Raw genomic sequence first — 17,407 nt, 5'->3', positions numbered from 1 at the left:
ACTCGAGAATCCCAGTACCTGAGGAGCTTTATATTGTCGAGTGCTTTATTTAATTCTCTCCAACCTATTTCTGACGTATCTCTAAAAGCTGAGCTTAATACCTGGGGAGCTTTAACAATCTTCCTCCCGGAACTCGAGAATCCCAGTACCTGAGGAGCTTTAACAATCTTCCTCCCGGATCTCGAGAATCCCAGTACCTGAGGAGCTTTATATTGTCCAGTGCTTTATTTAATTCTCTCCAACCTATTTCTGACGTATCTCTAAAAGCTGAGCTTAATACCTGAGGAGCTTTAACAGTTTTCCTCCTTGAACTCGAGAATCCCAGTACCTGAGGAGCTTTAACAACCTTGTATTTGAGCTCCGGAATCGTAATACTTGAGGAGGTTTGGCAACCTTCCTCCTGAGCTCGTGAACTGTAGTACCTGAAGAGCTTTAATTAACTTTAGTAACACTGTCGAGTGAAGTTGGACTAACCGGGACTCTTCTTCCACACCCCTGACTGTACAATGTACATACGAGAATCTGGATTTGGTGATTGGTAACTGTGTAACGCTGTCGAGGAAATTTAACTATCGATTGGGGAATGTGGTTTTGATCGTGGGTTTCTTTTTAACACGTTGACCGCTGCATCCTGTGGGGTGTCCCCCTGGGCTCTGGGTTGTTGCACTCGATCGCTTGAACATCGTTTATCAGTGACTTTATTGTCTCTCTATTTATTATAGGCTGATTGTTTCTTCTCATTTATCTAACTGTCCAGTGTTTAGAAGTTTATCGTGCGAAAGTTGTCAAAAATATTGACAGGTACAAGCGATGCTTCCAAATGTTTCAGGAAACTTCAGTAGGGGAAATAAGGAAAAAGTTTATTTACTTTTTTCACGTGAAACGTAATATTTCCTAAGATCTGTTTAAAGCGTTTTTGAAGATTCTTAATATCAACGAATACGTAACCAAGAGACCGAAGTAACAGTGCTAACCGTTTATTATTCAAACAATTCCATCAAAGAGTACGAAGTTCTTATTACGATATCTCAACTTCCAAGTGAAATTTTCAGAAGTATACAACTTCTTTAACCGACTTCGAAAAAGGAGGAGGTTTTTTGTAAACTTCAATTAGCATTCCAAGCTAACCATAAACCTGAGTACTAAAAACATCCTAAAATAACAAAGACGTCATCGTCCTCTGTGACCAACATTCCTCCACAGTTTCTAATTTCAACGTTTGTACAATGAACGAATAGCCTGGCCCCAGTCGGTGTAGCCACCCGTTACATCCGTGTCTAAATAGATGCAAAGCGTGGGACCAGCACAGATGGTTCGGCCAATCCGCGGCGGTCAACGTGTCGAGCTTGCATTTTTGAGTAAACGTAGAGCAACTCTAACCGAACTAATCCTGGCGGTGTCGCGAACGTGTCCAATGGTCTCGATCCTCGTTGGCCAGATGTTCGTTTGCTTGCTGTTCGCTTTCCCTGTGAAGGTCTCAGAGTTTGCGCACGAATCGCGACGACAAAGAAAGGAAAGCAGCGTCCCGGCGGTTCTTCGATCGCGGTCGAAGTCGAAGGAGCAAGTGGTTTTTGCTCGGTACGCGAAACCTTCCAGGGAGTCTTGTAACTATCGAGGTGTCGAGGTCCAAAAGGTTTTGCGTCGCAAATCGTACCTGGGGGACGATTAGCGTCCTCCGCGCGACCTGTAACGTGTTCGAACGCGAGATAGGCGGGCCGAAGCCGACTGCAGACCGAGATCTGCAAAATTATCGTCTTTGTGGGGTAAAAAGCTCGAATACGTGTCAAAGATAATCAAGATTGGGTCCGATGCTCGAGGGAGAAAGTAGAATGTACTGTTTCAGGGGATTATAATAGTGTAAGTAAATAAAGAAGGGAGGTAAAGCATGATTTCACATGTTAAGAGAAAAATTACGCGAGATTTGGTTTAATTTTTTATTCAAGCTCGATTGGAATTTATTTTATTTAGGATTTTTGTGGAACCAACTTTCGATATACTGCTAGTCCTTGATACAGGGTGTCCCAAAAATGTTGGAAGTTCTTGAAAGGGATGGTTCGGAGGGGGGGAGGGGTGGTGGTGGTGGTGATTTGAAACAACTTTTTTCTTAGCGAAAATGTTATCCGAGGCTTCGTTGAGGAGATATTAATCGCGGCCACTCCAACGGTATACTCGTGCTCTGATTGGTCGGGGCTTTTCTGGTAATATCTCCTTAACGAAGCCTCGGACAACATTTTCGCTAAGGAAAAAGTTGTTTCAAATAATCCTCCGAACCACCACTTTCAAGAACTTCCAACATTTTTGGGACACTCTGTATTAAGGCCACTAGACGAGCCTGGAGACGTTCTTATATCAAGGTGGGGTAGCGAATTTTTCTCGAGATTTCTATTTTTAGAGTCCCTAATTAGACGTACCGAGATTTTTCATCCGACGCACTTTTGAAATTTTTCGACAATTTTGAAAACTTCAATTTTAACGTCCTTACAAGGCTTACGTCCTTACTTACGGAACTCCATGATCTACAGGTTGAGTACAAAGCAAAGAAACATCGAAAATACCAGGGAACTCTATAGCCGAGCCCCGTTGTGTTTGTCTATAGCTCGCAATTAGGCTTACCGTTTCGACGTTCAGTTTATCGTCGGAATCCGTAATAGGGAACGATACAGATCTTCGATTTCCGCGTGACACGCTATCATTTTCCACTCGTCGATGAAGACAACGTGCAATTACAATTCCAGAACCTTGAAACTCGTCGAGTTAAATCGAAGTATAACGTCCTTGCTGCTAGAGCCTAATGGCGAAACTTAAATGGCGGATTCTCGAGATTGAACGTGATCAAATTGTTAAACTTTTTCTCTCTGCTTTGTCAACTTGGGTTGGAACGATACAGGGAGGCGAGATTATGCGTCGAGTAGGAAGTTCTGACGATTTGTCGGCGATTTGGAGAGGAATAGGGTGTTAGGTTGGATTAGGTTAGTTTAGGGGCCAACAATCAACTGGAATTTAACGTGTTTATATCATACATATATAATTGGAAATGAAAATACAAGGAAATAGTGCAAAGTATTTATTATATTTGAAACATGAAGATTTCAAGTTCCACCAGAAATATTTACATAAATAAAATAGAAGAAGATACAAATTCGAGACTTCTCAAATATTCAAAGAAAACGTCTCTTATAAAATACACAAAAGAAAATGTGACAGGCTACCTGTTTTCGATCACCGTATTTTTAAAGCGGAGACTGGCCTAACCTAATCTAACTATAGACGTTATATAGATCGTTATGGCGCGAGCAGTTCCGATGAACGAGCATAATGTCGGATAAAAGTTTACGCGCGCTGATGATTGGTTAGACGCGGGAAAGTCAGGTTAAGACCCACTTTGGAACTTTCTGCTGGGCAGAGAGCGACTTTGACACCTCGTGCGACAAGGAATAAATCATTCGGGAATCCCCGGTAACGAAACTGTCCCTTTTGAGCACGCGGAGCCACTTAATCGACACCTCTAACAAAGAAAAGACGAGTAACTAGAGTGTGCGGAGATACACCGACCCCTTAAAACAGTCATTAACACCGTTGCAATTCCTCTGACTGATGACCCTAACAACCCCCATCTGTCCTACGAAACGATCGACCCCCTTCCCCTTGAAACGCGACGAATTTCCATCGCGAGTGACCATAGGCCAATGATAAGATGGTTTAAAGGAAGATTCACGGCATTAGCCGGCTCCCTGTCGCTAGATATATAAAGTACCGTCTAGGAATTCAGCTCTTCGTAATTAAATTGATTATAGTTCCCCGTAAGATGGCGGATTAGCGTCGAGAAGTCTACTATTTTTAACGAAAATAGAAACTGCATGGAAACGATATCAAATGGGGAAGGCTCGTTGGCATATAAAGACTCAACAAGGAAAAATAAATGTCGTAAATTCATAAACTTTATAAACTTCATGAATTACAAAATATATGATTTTGAAGCTTGTACAATTTCTGTATCAGTAACCAAATATTATATTTTATTAACTTTGATAATCAACGCGAACATCGTAAAATATCCTAAATAAATTCTCACCGTTCATTGATCTTGGTATTCTCTCCGGTTCGAATCGCGCGCGCTCCTGTCCAAGATGGCGCCCTGACGGTACTCTGTGCATCTAGCGGCACCGGGGTTCCCCCCGGGGCGCTGCAACGCCACCTCATCGGACCCCTCGTCAAACCTCGATTACTTTAGGCCCTTTTCTCGTTCGTGACGAACGCTTCGGTGAACGAATCGCTACGCAAACGGCCTAAAGAGAGAGAAATACGTACATAGTCGCGGACTGTGAGGGACACACACACGTTAGGGAAGCTTTCGTGATCGTCGAGCACCACCACCACCGCCGCCGCTGCTTGTTCCACGCGAGAAAGCGATAACCGACACCGTGACACGTTAACACGCACGGTGATTAATTGGGACCCGGTGCGATTCGTCATTTGTCAGTCATGAATCTTATGTTCCGCAAGAACTTCGGCGGCGAGAAGGGCTTCGGTGGTGGTGGAGGAGGAGTAGGAGGCGGCGGGGGATTGGAGGGCCGCACGGCCCTCGGTGGCGCGTCGGGCACCTTGGGCTACGGGGGCCCGCGTTTCGGCGTGGTGCGTGGCGCCAATCAGGCGGCCGTGGGCGCACGCGGACCAATCAGACGCAGCAGGGAGTTTGGCTATTTCCCGTCGATGGCGGATCACGACCACCAGGGATACGGATATAGGACTCACCTGTTCCTTTCGCCACCGTCAGGCGGCGCCCTTGGGTCCCCGCCGGACGAACCGACCGAACGACTGGGCCCACCGCCTAGGAGGAACTCGGGCCCGCATGTGATCAAGTGGGGCGGTGGTGGGGGTAGCGCCACCGCGCAGGGATCGGCGGCTGCCGGCCAGGCGAGGAGGAAGGCTCAGAACCCGCTGCAGAAGGACCCTTCCGAACCACCTACACCGACTGCCTCCAGACAGGTGAGCTTTCGATTTCTTACTCTGGTAATTATTTCATTTAACATTAGTGGTTATGTAATAGGTACTTTGAGTAGAACTGCGTTAAGTCTATCCAAGATGTACCTTAGTAGGAAACTAATAGTGTTAGTTCCTGTATGGGATATAACGGATCCTGAATCGTTTGCAGAGGTTGTTTGCAAGCCTCCCAGAAGAGTAGAATTAATCTCCGACCACAGCGTCGGTACGATTTAAGACACGAGCGTTCTCGACATTTAGCGGAATGTGGATTGAATTTAATCAGCCAAAAGACACCCTCCCAGCCAGACGAAATTGACACAACGGAGACAATACAATTCGGCTACTTCAATTAATTCAAGAGAGACACGTCAGTTTGGAAGATGGAGTGGCTGGCACGATTCAACTGGAGGAATCTGCAGAAAATAGTGCAGATCTTGGGTTCTGTATTCATGAACAGATCTCCAAGACAGATGTATTGGACAAATTATCTGCATTGGCAAAGCCGTTTGATTCAATCAAACAACGTCAAACTCTTATAAAATCAGCTGCAGCGAGGCTTCCACTTCCAAATTCGGAACAAGGTCCTAAGTTCATTTTCTGAACAGGATATACATCGATACTGAAACTACCACTATGCCAGAATCAAGCATACAATTCGATCAAACAATATCAAACTCTTATCGAACCGGTTGGTTGAAAGTATTCCACTCCAAATTCTGAACAAGGTCCAAAGTTCCTCTTCTAAACAGCATATATATTGATACTGAAACTACCCCCACGCCAGAATCAAGCGTCCAATTCAATCAAACAACTTCAAACTCTTACAAAATCAGCTGCAACGAGGCTTCCACTTCGAATTTCGAATAAGCTCCTAAGTTCCTTTTCTGAACAGCATACATATTAATACTGAAACTACCCTCAAACCTAAATCAAACATCCAATTCAATCAAACAACATCAAACTCTTATCGATCCGGTTGGTAAAAATCATTCGTATCCTTATCTTAACGCCGTATATTAATCCTGAAAGCAGCCTTAATCCAAAAATCAATCACCCAATTCGATCAAAGTCAAGCAACATCCAAAACCAGCCTTCCCAAGTCTTCCACTCCGAAAACCAACCGACCACTCCTTAAAAACACGATTCTTTCCGCAAAGCTCGAGCCAGTACGACCAACCGAGCCTTCAAATAGCACCGTGTAACCCCAACCCTCGAGCAGCCTACAGCCAGGCAGCCGAAACACGGTCGGCCGGACACTCGTGACGATATTTCAACGAGGAAAGTGTACGCCCCAGGATTGCACGTACCGGACGGACACGTACCGAGGAGGGACGAGTGGTTTCGAACACGGGATAGCTTCGCGGACGGAATTATGGCGGAAACGAGCCGGCCAGCGGAGAACGGGCCGCACGAAGTTACACCTACGCCGCGGCACGCAAACTCGCTATCTTATTGCACGCCAAGGCGGATCTAGCGACGTGCCATAAATTTCCTGAGAGCTTGCCGGACTATGCCCGATATCCGCCGCTCGTTGCGCCCATTCCCCGTCATCGATTGATCCCGAATACCACGATGGATCCTCCGCGGAACGACGAGCCCCAGGAGGGCGGTCGATGCACCGACTCGTGAAAAATGAACACGGCTCGAGATCGGTCTTCCGCGTTCGGCAAGACCCCCCATGAATACTTTGGCGAGGACTCAACGCGCCTGGTGGAGCGGAGGAGATGGACGTTTCGGAGGAGTGACGAGCACCTGGTGCTTCGCTGCAGGCTTCGCTAAAAGGTGGATGCACGGAAGAGGGATAGGTAGAAGAATATTATCGAGCGTGAAACTTGCAGGATGCATGCAAAGTCATTTTTGGGGGGTGATGTCAGTTTGAAGAAAGGGAGGAGGGGAGTTTAAATATCCAGAGAGAGGATGGTCCATTTTTCAGGATAAATCCTACGTAAGACAGATTCATATTGCTTCCTGCGAATGTTTTTCAAAATTGGTTGACGATGTATCCTCTGGTGGTTAACAATGAGAAGATATGGAGAGTGGAGATCACTTTCGAGGTTATAAGAAATCCTATATGGTCCCGTCATAGGACCTTACTTCCCGTGCTTCCTACGTGCCAGCTTATCTCCTTGAATATCTATCTTCTAAGTCGAGTATCTATTTTCCTTTTTACGTACAAGGAAATTTTTTTATATTGGCCCGTTTTCGTATTTAGAGGGTGAAACGAACCCCTAAACCTTCCTCTGCTTCTTCTTGACACGAAAACCAAAGCACACCGCGATACACGACTCCAAGCCTCGCCTTTATTATCATCCTGCGTCTTCGGCGTCGCCCTGAAGTCGCTCTTACGGATCGTTGTCGATAATGTCACGCCCTGTCGCGCGACCTGGCCAAAAATGTCAGGAGCGGTTACGGGCGTTCGCGTGTCGCCATAAATCACGGCGTTGTCTCGAAATGCCAACGTGCACCGCAAGAACAACGAAAGGAATCGCGTTAACCTACATCCTAGGGACGACGCGCTGTCGACTTCGAAATTCACTTGTTACTCCTGGGCCCGATTCGACGGATACGCCAACGTTAAAAATGCAGCTCGAGCGAGGGTGCATCGCGGAAGTGGAGGTGCCGCGATCCTGTTTACGATCGGTGGATGGGGTTAGACTCGGGTTAGGTTTGCTCAGAGCCTTAGGATGCTCCGCAGGATGCTTCGCAGGATGCTCTGGAGAATGGATGAATCGATGGCACCTGCCTTTGAGATGTGAAATGTCGAAATGCATTAAGTCAGAGCGCGACGTATTCTAAATTGTCTCGATAATTGATGTATTAGGTGAACTGGAAAGTAATGTCCTTTTTGCAATGTTAAATATTTGTTTATCACTCATCAGCTGGTTAATTTTTATCAATCTGGCATTGAAAATGTTGCACACCTGATGGCAAAAGGCTGCTAATAACGAGAGCGATTACATAATTGATTAAAAATAGAAATTTATTAAAAATTCGTTTGAATTTAATGTAAAAGAAACGACGTTACTTTCCAGTCTACCTAATAGATGAATACAGAGTGGTAGTTGGTTGGGATTAATTATTCCCGTTTTATATGGTTCTCATAGGTTTCCTTTAGCGGCAACCGAGCATCCGGCGCGTACACGCCGCTGGTGGTTTCCGGGAACAGCCCGCCACGCGGTGAACCAATCTCCTTGGCCACGTTGGACAGGGACTGTTTCATCATCCCCCTCGCGTCTGTTGAACGCTTTCTGCCAGCGGGAGTTCCGGTACGTGAGACGTATTTTGCATTTACTTGCATGCAAACTGTAATCCCATAATCCTCGATCGTAAAAACTCTGCATCTCTGAAAGCCTCGATACCACGTGCTTCCAGTCTAAAATGATTAAATCGCGAAGTCTTGCATAGTGAAAACGCTTCAATTGTAGTGTAGAGGGTTTCAATCGTCAAATGCTTCGATCTCTAGGCTTCAAGTTTCAAAAGTTTTAATCGTCGAATGCTTCGACTTCAAATGCTTCAAGTTTGAAATGCTCCAACCCTAAAATGTTTCGACTTTTAATGCTTCGAAATTTGAACCTTGTAATGCTTCAAGTTTGAAATATTCCAACTCTAAAATGCTTCGACTTCTAACGCTTCGAGTTTAAAATATTCCCTCTCTTAAAATACTCCTATCCCTAGTTCTCTTCAAACAGCAAATGTTTCAGTCCAAAAATGCCTTACTTTAAAAATTTTTCCTAAGAAAAATGCTTCTCAACTCCGAAGCCCACCAGCCTGAGATTCTTCGATCCTAAAATGCTCCAACGCAAACACGCTTCCAATCCTCGCATTCTGTGTTTACGTATCACACTGAACGCAACAGGTAGTGTCGAAATTTCAGTGCTTTCAAGACGATCCAGACTTCAAAGCTGCCAGTCCCTTTTCGCTACGTAGCCGCTTTCCAAAGTCTCTCGAAATTCCTCTACCATTCATTTGTTTGAAGATTTGCGAGCGCACCCTTTGAAGTCTCAACGGCATGTTTACCTAAAGAAGACGCAGTAACGCGTCAAAGACTTCCATCTGCTATATACCAACAAACGTTACTAAAGACCCAGAAGTGGCGACTTTTAGCAGAGTACATCGATAGATGCCGTTTAATTCCGTAATAAAATATATTCATCAGAGAGTATTTTCCAGCGTGCGGGGAATGATCCGAGCGAAACTACGCTAATCGAGTACACGCCTGCTAAAACCAGAAAGCTCGAGTTATTGGCCTTAAAGTCGCGGCCAATCGCGACCAGTGACGACCTTGCTGGCCCAGCCTCAAACGCTTAAAAATAGACAAAAGCGTGGCCGCCGTGACGAGGAACAACAAACGCAAATGAATGACGTGCTAGCATAACGGAAATAACGCTCGTGTCGTGACTAACAAGTAAACCTACAGTATCATGCATTCTTTCTCTTGTATACATTTCGTTCCATCAGATTGGCCCAAATAATTATACCGGGTGTAGAGATTAAAAGGTGATTATATTATATAGGATAATTAAAGGTTATCACACTTGAAGTGATGAAATAACATAGTTCTCGCATGTGCAGTTCCGCCTAAAATGGCGCCGAACTACGAACTGCAGTTGTATTTAGAAATATGTAACTTAGTAGATGGCAACCAGAGTCACAGATAGTCTGTCGGGTTGCTACCTTACAGGGGCTGCTGTCACGCCTAGTGGGTGGCAATCAGAGACACAGACCGTTTGATGGGTTGCCAGCTCACAGGGGCTCTTCTCGCGCCTAGTAGGTGGCAGCCGCATCTACAGACCGACTCTATCAGGTTCAGTTAAATGTACGTTTTCGAGGGTCACCGAAAGAGTACAAATTATTAGACCACTCTGATTAACGAACGATAATAACAGGCAACAGTGGAGGTCCTCGAGACGGAGCGTATTAATTAGTCTGTTTCCAATCACACAGCTTTATTCCGACTCGTTCCAGCACGCCCCAATCGCAGACAAAAAACGACCAGGGAGTCCTCTGTCGATCCTGGAAGTCGAGGACCCTAAACAATGTGTTCTGGCTCATTTCATGACGTCCCTGGAGCCGTTGGATCCATTAGTCGAGACTCCAGTTTCCCGTCCGTTGGTTCTCCAACGGGACACTGCGGCCGAATTGGTCGCCGAAATAGCACCCTCCGCCTCCCAGAGTATTCTGCTCACGAACATGGAGAAAAATGGTAATTCGACGACGCTTGGCTTCCAATAGATTACTATCGATCACTCTTTTCACGTCTAGTCGAATTTTAGTCTTTTTTGTAAGAAAGTAAAATAATTAACTTAGTCGCGTTACGTCGTAGGTAATTTAATAACTTTTTACGATGAATTTCAGCGGATTTTCCATTTATCACGTACTACCTAATCAACAAGCAGAACACGGATCCCGTAGACTTTTATAACGAAGTCCAGTGCGCCGCTCTGAGGAAGTTCGATCCTCGAGATCTGCGATACGCAGCCAGCCACACGTTGGACCTGTTCAACGAGGTGGCGACCATTGCGAGGCCGCCGTTGGAACCACCTGGTGTCAGACCACCGATTCCGTCCACCGGCTACATCGTCTCCATTTTTAAGGTGTTCGAAGGCGACGACGGCCTCAAGTTCGAACAGAACTGGCTCTACTGGACAGGTATTCTATTTAATTTCCTTAGATGACTTTACACATTTTGCACATTATTCAGAGAAACTCAATTTTAAAAGAAACCAAGAACCCTTTGGTTGTCAAAGTAGATTACATTTTGCTGATAATCAGAGATGGGCAACACTCGTTTCTTTCTCTGGAAAATGTTCAAAAGAGGAAACGAGACAAACATATCGGTAAACTTCAGATTTATTCGAAACCTAGGGTTTTACCCATCACTGCTGATAATATGGAACCCTACATTACCGAATCTTATCGACACAACCATTCACCCAAGCATACATATACATATACTACACCCTATTCTAATTTGGACCTGAATTGTTTCAGGTGCCCGTATGATGTACCGATACTTACCGAAGTCGGTTGGCCTAAGACGCATTACGCTGCACAAATCAATGTCACAGGGCGACAAGATGTACCTACTGATCTGCGAGTGCTCGCAGCTGCAAGACAATCTCTCCGCGGCGGCCATATTGTTGCCAGCGTTGCGCGCCCGACTGTGCGGTTACACGGGACTCTACAGACCTTCCGTGTGTTTCTGATTCGTCAAGAAACGTCGACGACGTGCCAACGACAGGGCCACCCTGTGAACTTCGAAGCATCGAAGAACGATATTCGAGCATCGAATTTCGAATTTCGCGATGAGACGCCCATTCGTGTGGCGCGCGCAGCGACTGCGCGCGGCCGTCGACTGGTCTAGTCGTATTAATCCAGTCTAGTGGTTCTTAAGCACTACTTTGGTCTCTGTTTTTTTTTATTATGTTTCGTCAAAGATGGTCTAAACAATGCACAGACAAAATGTTTGAGATAATTTTGTTAATTTTTAGGAAATTACTGAATTTATGTTCCTAAGTGTCCGGGACGTTTATATCGTGAACCTTTAGAGTTTAAGAACCACTGCACTAGTAACCGAGAATCTGTGGTACGTCCCATGAGACATTAAAGCGGATGTAAAGAAGCATTCATCGCGTGATATATTTATTCGTTTTCTTCTGTCATCGCAAGAAATATAAAATTGTAAGATGTTACAGTGCCACTTAAAGAACTTGCATGTATTCAGAGAATATTGCGTTGGCGTAAGTCCCCTGCCACAGTCGCGTGGTTTCATTTGCATCCACTGTATCGTCTCATGGAAACAAAGGTTGTTGCATGGCAATCTAAAGGCTCGTTTCGAGGACTCGTAAAACCAATCCGCGATATTGGTAGCGCGCTAATCCGTGCGATACGATCATCTCGTTTCCGGTTTTATAAAGTCACTTATTTTCTTACATCATCGCGTGGCTCGGGTATTATAACGCGCTGCTTGCGACTTTATTAGAGCTGTATCGTCGTCGTAATCGTACGAATTTTGCAATATCAAGAAACGAGAGAGAGAGAGAGAAAGAGAGCCCCCCCCCCCCCCAGCCATGGGGAATCGGAGACCAAAGATCTCCGTCGAATAATAAACGAATCGTAATGGCGACACTTTCGTATACGCTTTAGGGAAATCTCAACGAGAATCTTGTACGCTTACGGGTTTGCATACCCGTTTAGTTACGCCTCTGGCCAGTTTGTATTTTTCGACTTTACATACTTCATCCGACGTTCAGCGAAACGTTATTGTATATCGTGCCCCCTCGATATCAATGGGGAGCCATCTGCATGTACATACACACACCGCGTGACGACTTTTACTACTATCGACGACTTATCGACAGGGGTGGGCAACATTTTTATCTGGATATCTACGTCAGATAACGAGTAAGCGATATTCGAATAAGGATATTTGTTAATCGACTGAGAATGTTGGCCACGTCTGGTTATCGATCGAATCGCTGACTACATATCATATACTCGATAAACTGTGATATTCGAACGATTGCCGTATATATCACAAGGACGAAGAGAACGCGTTCGCGAGTACTTCTCGATACCACTTCTTTGAAATGCTGCTCTTCGAAATCAATTAGGCGAGACCGGGAACTCGACGGTAGAGGCTACTGTAACGTAATTTCCAAATCTTTTATCGATTACATTCACACGTTTGATAATTACATATCCTTGCCTGGGATTATCGAAGCACGAGGGTTTCGATTTACGAAGAATAGATATCATGGATGAATTATGACTTTGAAATTCAAACGGCGACTCGGTTATGTTCGTTATCGACAGATACAAAATGAAAAATGAAATGAATCAACGGAATCGCTATTTAAATTTCAAATTTGCATTCCATTCGTCACCACGAGGATTAGGTCTCCCAACTTTTGAGGAGATGCAGGGACAGTGACAAGTAGATCTATTGGGAAATACGCGGGGAAAGCTTAATCAAATCTTTCTTAGGTGCCCGTAGAAGTTTTTAGAACGAGGACGAGTAGCGTGAATTGGCATCGTAGTACAAAAACTACACGAAAATATAAAATAAAAAACGTATAGTCAATATACGCTTGTTGCATACAGACAATAGCTAGAACGATTGCGCAGGCGCGATCGGTTAGATTTTTAAGGACCCAGACACGGCGTATACTTGTAATACGTCCCTCTGTACTCGCTGAAACAAAATGTGGAACAAGTTGCTCTATACATATAAGGCGACGACGAATAAAAAAAAAAAAAATAAATACAAATAAATAAATAAATAAATCTCGCGATTTTACTGTGATTCGACGTGTATCCCGGCGATAAAAACGATACACGTGTATTCGTGTGCGATTGAGGGCGTGACTCGATACGTGAGGTGTGATTGGTTTTGTCCATTGAGGAGAATACGCCGTCGAATGAGGATTCTTTTGTCTGCACAAGTTTGTTCATGAAAAATATGTAAGTACGTTTGCTCCACGTGAGTGCACGTTCAGGGTAACTTAGCGATCGGGTTTTGAGATTAACTCGAATCCGATCGTTAAGAATCTGAAGATTGTTTTGTCGGACAAGATGAGATTTTACGAACATCGCAATTACAGTAGGTTTATTATATCGTGTACAACGAATGCGATAAAATAATAATTATTCACTTCTAATATCACAATCCGCGAGTTATATTGTTCCTTGTCTTATACCTAGAGAATTCTTCCCAGTTCTACCTTTTCACTTACTTACCATATTATGTTACCATACTTACCACATAATTTAAGATATTAAATACAAAAATTGGACTAGATTTGTTCCTTCTAATAAGGATGGATGGTATGTTTAAAAAAATGAAGTAAAACTACGTATTCGTGCAAATAAAATTTCCCGGTATATTTCCCTTTAGTTTCCCTCCATTTCTTTTTAATTTCCCATCATTACCTTACACGTTTCCCTTTCATATTCCACCGTTTCCTGGTATATTTCCCTTTAGTTTCCCTCCATTTGCTTTTAATTTCCCTTCATTACCTTACACATTTCCCTTTAACATCCCCTCATTTCTGCGATTCTTCCTGGTTTAACGATGTTGCAGATTGCTCCTCTCAGACCTTCGACAATGTTGCAAATAGCTCCTCTCGAAACTTCAACAATGTTGCAAATCACTCCTCTTGGAACTTTAACAATGTTGCAAATTGCTCCTCTCAGACCTTCAACAATGTTGCAAAAGCCAACAATATTGCAAATAGCTCCTCTCGAAACTTCAACAATGTTGCAAAGCCAACAATGTTGCAAATCGCTTATCTCAGACCTTCAACAATGTTGCAAAAACCAACAATGTTGCAAATTGCAAAATTGTCGAGTTTGCAACATTGTTGAAGTTTCGAGAGTAGCGAGTTGCAACATTGTTAAAGGTCTGAGAGAAGCGATTTGCAACATTGTTAAAGTTCCAAGAAAAGCGATTTGCAACATTGTTGGCTTTGCAACATTGTTGAAGTTTCGAGCGTAGCGATTTGCAACATTGTTGGCTTTGCAACATTGTTGAACTTTCGAGCGTAGCGGTTTGCAACATTGTTGACTTTGCAACATTGTTGAAGTTTCGAGAGTAGCGATTTGCAACATTGTTGAAGTTTCGAGAGTAGCGATTTGCAACATTGTTGAAGGTTTGAGAGGAGCAATTTGCAACATTGTTGAAGTTTCGAGAGTAGCGATTTGCAACATTGTTAAAGTTCCAAGAGAAGCGATTTGCAACATTGTTGGCTTTTCAACATTGTTGAAGGTCTGAGAGGAGCGATTTGCAACATTGTTGAAGTTTCGAGCGTAGCGATTTGCAACATTGTTGACTTTGCAACATTGTCGGAAGGTCTGAGAATAGCGATTTGCAACATTGTTAAACCAGGAAGAATCGCGGAAATGAGGGGATGTTAAAGGGAAATGTGTAAGGTAATGGAGGGAAATTAAAGGGAAATATACCAGGAAATGGAGAGAAACTTATGGGAAATATATCAGGAAATGGGGGGGAATTAAAGGGAAATGTGTAAGGAAATTAAAGGGAAATATTCTAGTGATCATATCTAGCAAACTAAATCGTAAATTGAACCCATATTTCACACAGATGTGTATTAAGATGTACACTTTTAGTTTTCAAAGTTATCAGCTGATCTGAAGTATTATTCTATTTGATCGAACTACCACAGCCACTACTACTAGCCACAGTATGAAGTATACTACATATGATTGGAAGGGAGAAGTAATTTTAATTTAAGGTTGGGGAAGGCGTACTATAAATGAGTTTAACAAATATTTTATTATGTTATCTTGGTAAGGATGGAAAAACATTTATGAGAAAGGATGTATAAATATCAATAAATGTAGTCTTCTTATTTTGTTACCCAGAAATGGATATGGTTGGGAGTGGACCAGAGGTATTGGATCTTGATCTTAATGAATCTTCTCTCGATGATGGCAGATTATTCATTAACTAAATAAAAAGGTTAAAAGAGAAGTTTTATACATAACGATTTCAATAGGTTATTGGAGTACAACTGCATAAAGTATTTTCTTGCAATGAAATAAAAATATAGATGTTTTGAATAATTATGAGATCTTGATTTAGAATATAGTTTTACTGTAATTATTAATAATTTGCCAGGAACTAAACATTATTGCATTGCATTAACTTAAATATAGATGCAAGATTGAAGATTATTAGGAAGTAGTGTTAAAGGAATTTTTTTATATAAGGAGAAAGACACTTAAAGTTTACTATTACGAACAAAAATATATAAAACCATCCATTGCGTAAAAATTACATATTCTTTGAGTGAAAAATGTATGTGTAATTTGCAGTTATACAGTTTCCATATACCATATCTCTGCTGCTTATAATGTTATGCATTAATGTTGGTAAAATTAACATGTACTTAATCACTCTAATGTTTAAGCAATATCTTTAATCACCTCTTGTAATTCAGCTTTTGAAAACATATGAAAGAGTTTTTCTGGTGTCATTGTCATTACTTCTATATTAGTGTCATTCAATTTCTCTTCCATAACTTGCTTGAGTATAGTTAAGGCAGATTTAATTGCTTCTTTAAGTGTCATAGACTGCAATAAAAAATTACAATATCAAATATGATTTATCCAATCTTATATTAATTCGATAATAGGTTCACATTTATACTAAATTCAAGATAATAATTTGATAATTGACATTGATGATATATATAATATAGTAGCTTACCTTATGATACACTTCTTGAAGGTTCTGTTGTGCACCTTCACTTCCTGAACCAATGGCTTTTGCATCAAACTGAACAAAGTTACCCGAAGGGTCCATGTGGAACAATTGAGGCCCTTTCGCATCAATACCAGCAAACAACATGGCTACACCAAATGGTCGAGACATAGCACTACCATCATTATCGCTATCTCCAAATTGTATAGCTAAATTAGAAACAGCTTGAGCTGTTGACTCTACGGTCATTCTCTCGTTGTAAACAAACCAATGATTTTGGCATTCGGATCTAGCACGATCAATCATTGTTCTGGAATCAGCTATTAAGCCAGATGCAGCGCATCCAATATGCTTATCAATTTCTACAATCTTTTCTACTGTTGTAGGTTCCATTAGAGAGGATGTAATACGTTTCTCTACTGCTAACACTACACCTTCCTGTGTTGCAATTCCTATGGCAGTGGAACCAAGTTTGATAGCTTCTAAAGCATACTCAACTTGAAATAACCTCCCCTCTGGAGAGAAAGTGTTAACACCATGATCGTACTCCGAACGTGTTAGAAACATCTGAAAAGAAAAGTATAGCTGTAATTAAAGTTCATACTTTGCCAGGATTTTTTATACAACATATACACGTATATATTTTACAATATTCTTCAGCTCTTATTTACTTTATTATCACAAATTCTTTGTAATATTTATGATATTAATTGATATTAGGTTATCACTCGATACTACAAATATTATTAAATATATTGTTAATTTCATAGTTAGATATAGATGTAAAACGCAGAATTATTATTCCTATGTACTCGTAATTCTCAACCCGATTCAACAATGATTAAAATAAACAGAAAACTTAAACGAAAAGAGGTTATTGCGTTCGCAATGACAAAGCAAAACCAATAAATTTACGTTACTGATACACAGACACAGCAAATTAGGACTAATCTTGGTACAATTTAATTCTTTAAAACTATGGATATTTACCTCGAAGACAGATTTTTCTTTCAATAAAAGTTATCCCAAAATAAGTTTAAGCCGACTTGACAAACGCTAGTCACGGTCGTCACAGAAGGACTTGAATCAGTATGTACCGAAAAGTTTACCGAGTGAGACGAAATATTTTATGACAACTTGAGCGTGCTCCCACCAATGGCGCCACAATTGAATGAATCGATAATTAGTAGCGCATTAAAT

At 42.3% G+C, this 17,407-nt stretch overlaps 2 protein-coding genes and 1 long non-coding RNA gene across 17 annotated transcripts in view; 1 reads left to right on the top strand and 2 right to left on the bottom strand.

Moving 5' to 3' along the window:
• LOC128894088 (uncharacterized) overlaps positions 1-1,466 on the bottom strand; it is a 1,660-nt gene extending 194 nt beyond the window's left edge. Inside the window, exons 1-2 of the long non-coding RNA XR_008461457.1 lie at positions 198-1,466; positions 19-149 (exon numbers count right to left, since the gene is read on the bottom strand). This is a non-coding gene — a long non-coding RNA (uncharacterized LOC128894088). The remainder of the gene's footprint in view (positions 1-18; positions 150-197) is intronic.
• The window catches only part of LOC128894071 (uncharacterized), a 42,835-nt gene extending 29,565 nt beyond the window's left edge, over positions 1-13,270 (top strand). For 2 of the 7 annotated variants that reach the window (XM_054155524.1, XM_054155525.1), the window contains 5 exons: positions 4,504-4,986; positions 8,088-8,249; positions 9,928-10,186; positions 10,339-10,632; positions 10,975-13,270. In XM_054155524.1, coding sequence (XP_054011499.1) covers positions 4,711-4,986; positions 8,088-8,249; positions 9,928-10,186; positions 10,339-10,632; positions 10,975-11,189 — 1,206 coding nt within the window. In that variant the 5' untranslated portion in view covers positions 4,504-4,710 and the 3' untranslated portion in view covers positions 11,190-13,270. Of the gene's footprint in view, positions 1-3,010; positions 4,987-8,087; positions 8,250-9,927; positions 10,187-10,338; positions 10,633-10,974 lie in introns of those variants that run through there. The other 5 variants (XM_054155519.1, XM_054155521.1, XM_054155523.1 and 2 more) reach the window with 4 other exon arrangements.
• Positions 13,271-15,686: 2,416 nt separating this feature from the next.
• LOC128894056 (proteasome subunit alpha type-5-like) overlaps positions 15,687-17,407 on the bottom strand; it is a 196,488-nt gene continuing 194,767 nt past the window's right edge. For 8 of the 9 annotated variants that reach the window (XM_054155473.1, XM_054155476.1, XM_054155471.1 and 5 more), the window contains 2 exons: positions 16,214-16,774; positions 15,687-16,077 (listed from right to left, as the gene is read on the bottom strand). In XM_054155473.1, the coding sequence (XP_054011448.1) occupies positions 15,910-16,077; positions 16,214-16,774 (729 nt within the window). In that variant the 3' untranslated portion in view covers positions 15,687-15,909. Of the gene's footprint in view, positions 16,078-16,213; positions 16,775-17,197; positions 17,374-17,407 lie in introns of those variants that run through there. The other variant, XM_054155486.1, reaches the window with a different exon arrangement.

Source organism: Hylaeus anthracinus, unplaced genomic scaffold, assembly GCF_026225885.1.
Source record: "Hylaeus anthracinus isolate JK02 unplaced genomic scaffold, UHH_iyHylAnth1.0_haploid 3, whole genome shotgun sequence".
Taxonomy (NCBI): domain Eukaryota; kingdom Metazoa; phylum Arthropoda; class Insecta; order Hymenoptera; family Colletidae; genus Hylaeus; species Hylaeus anthracinus.
This window is presented reverse-complemented; position numbering and strand designations above follow the sequence as displayed.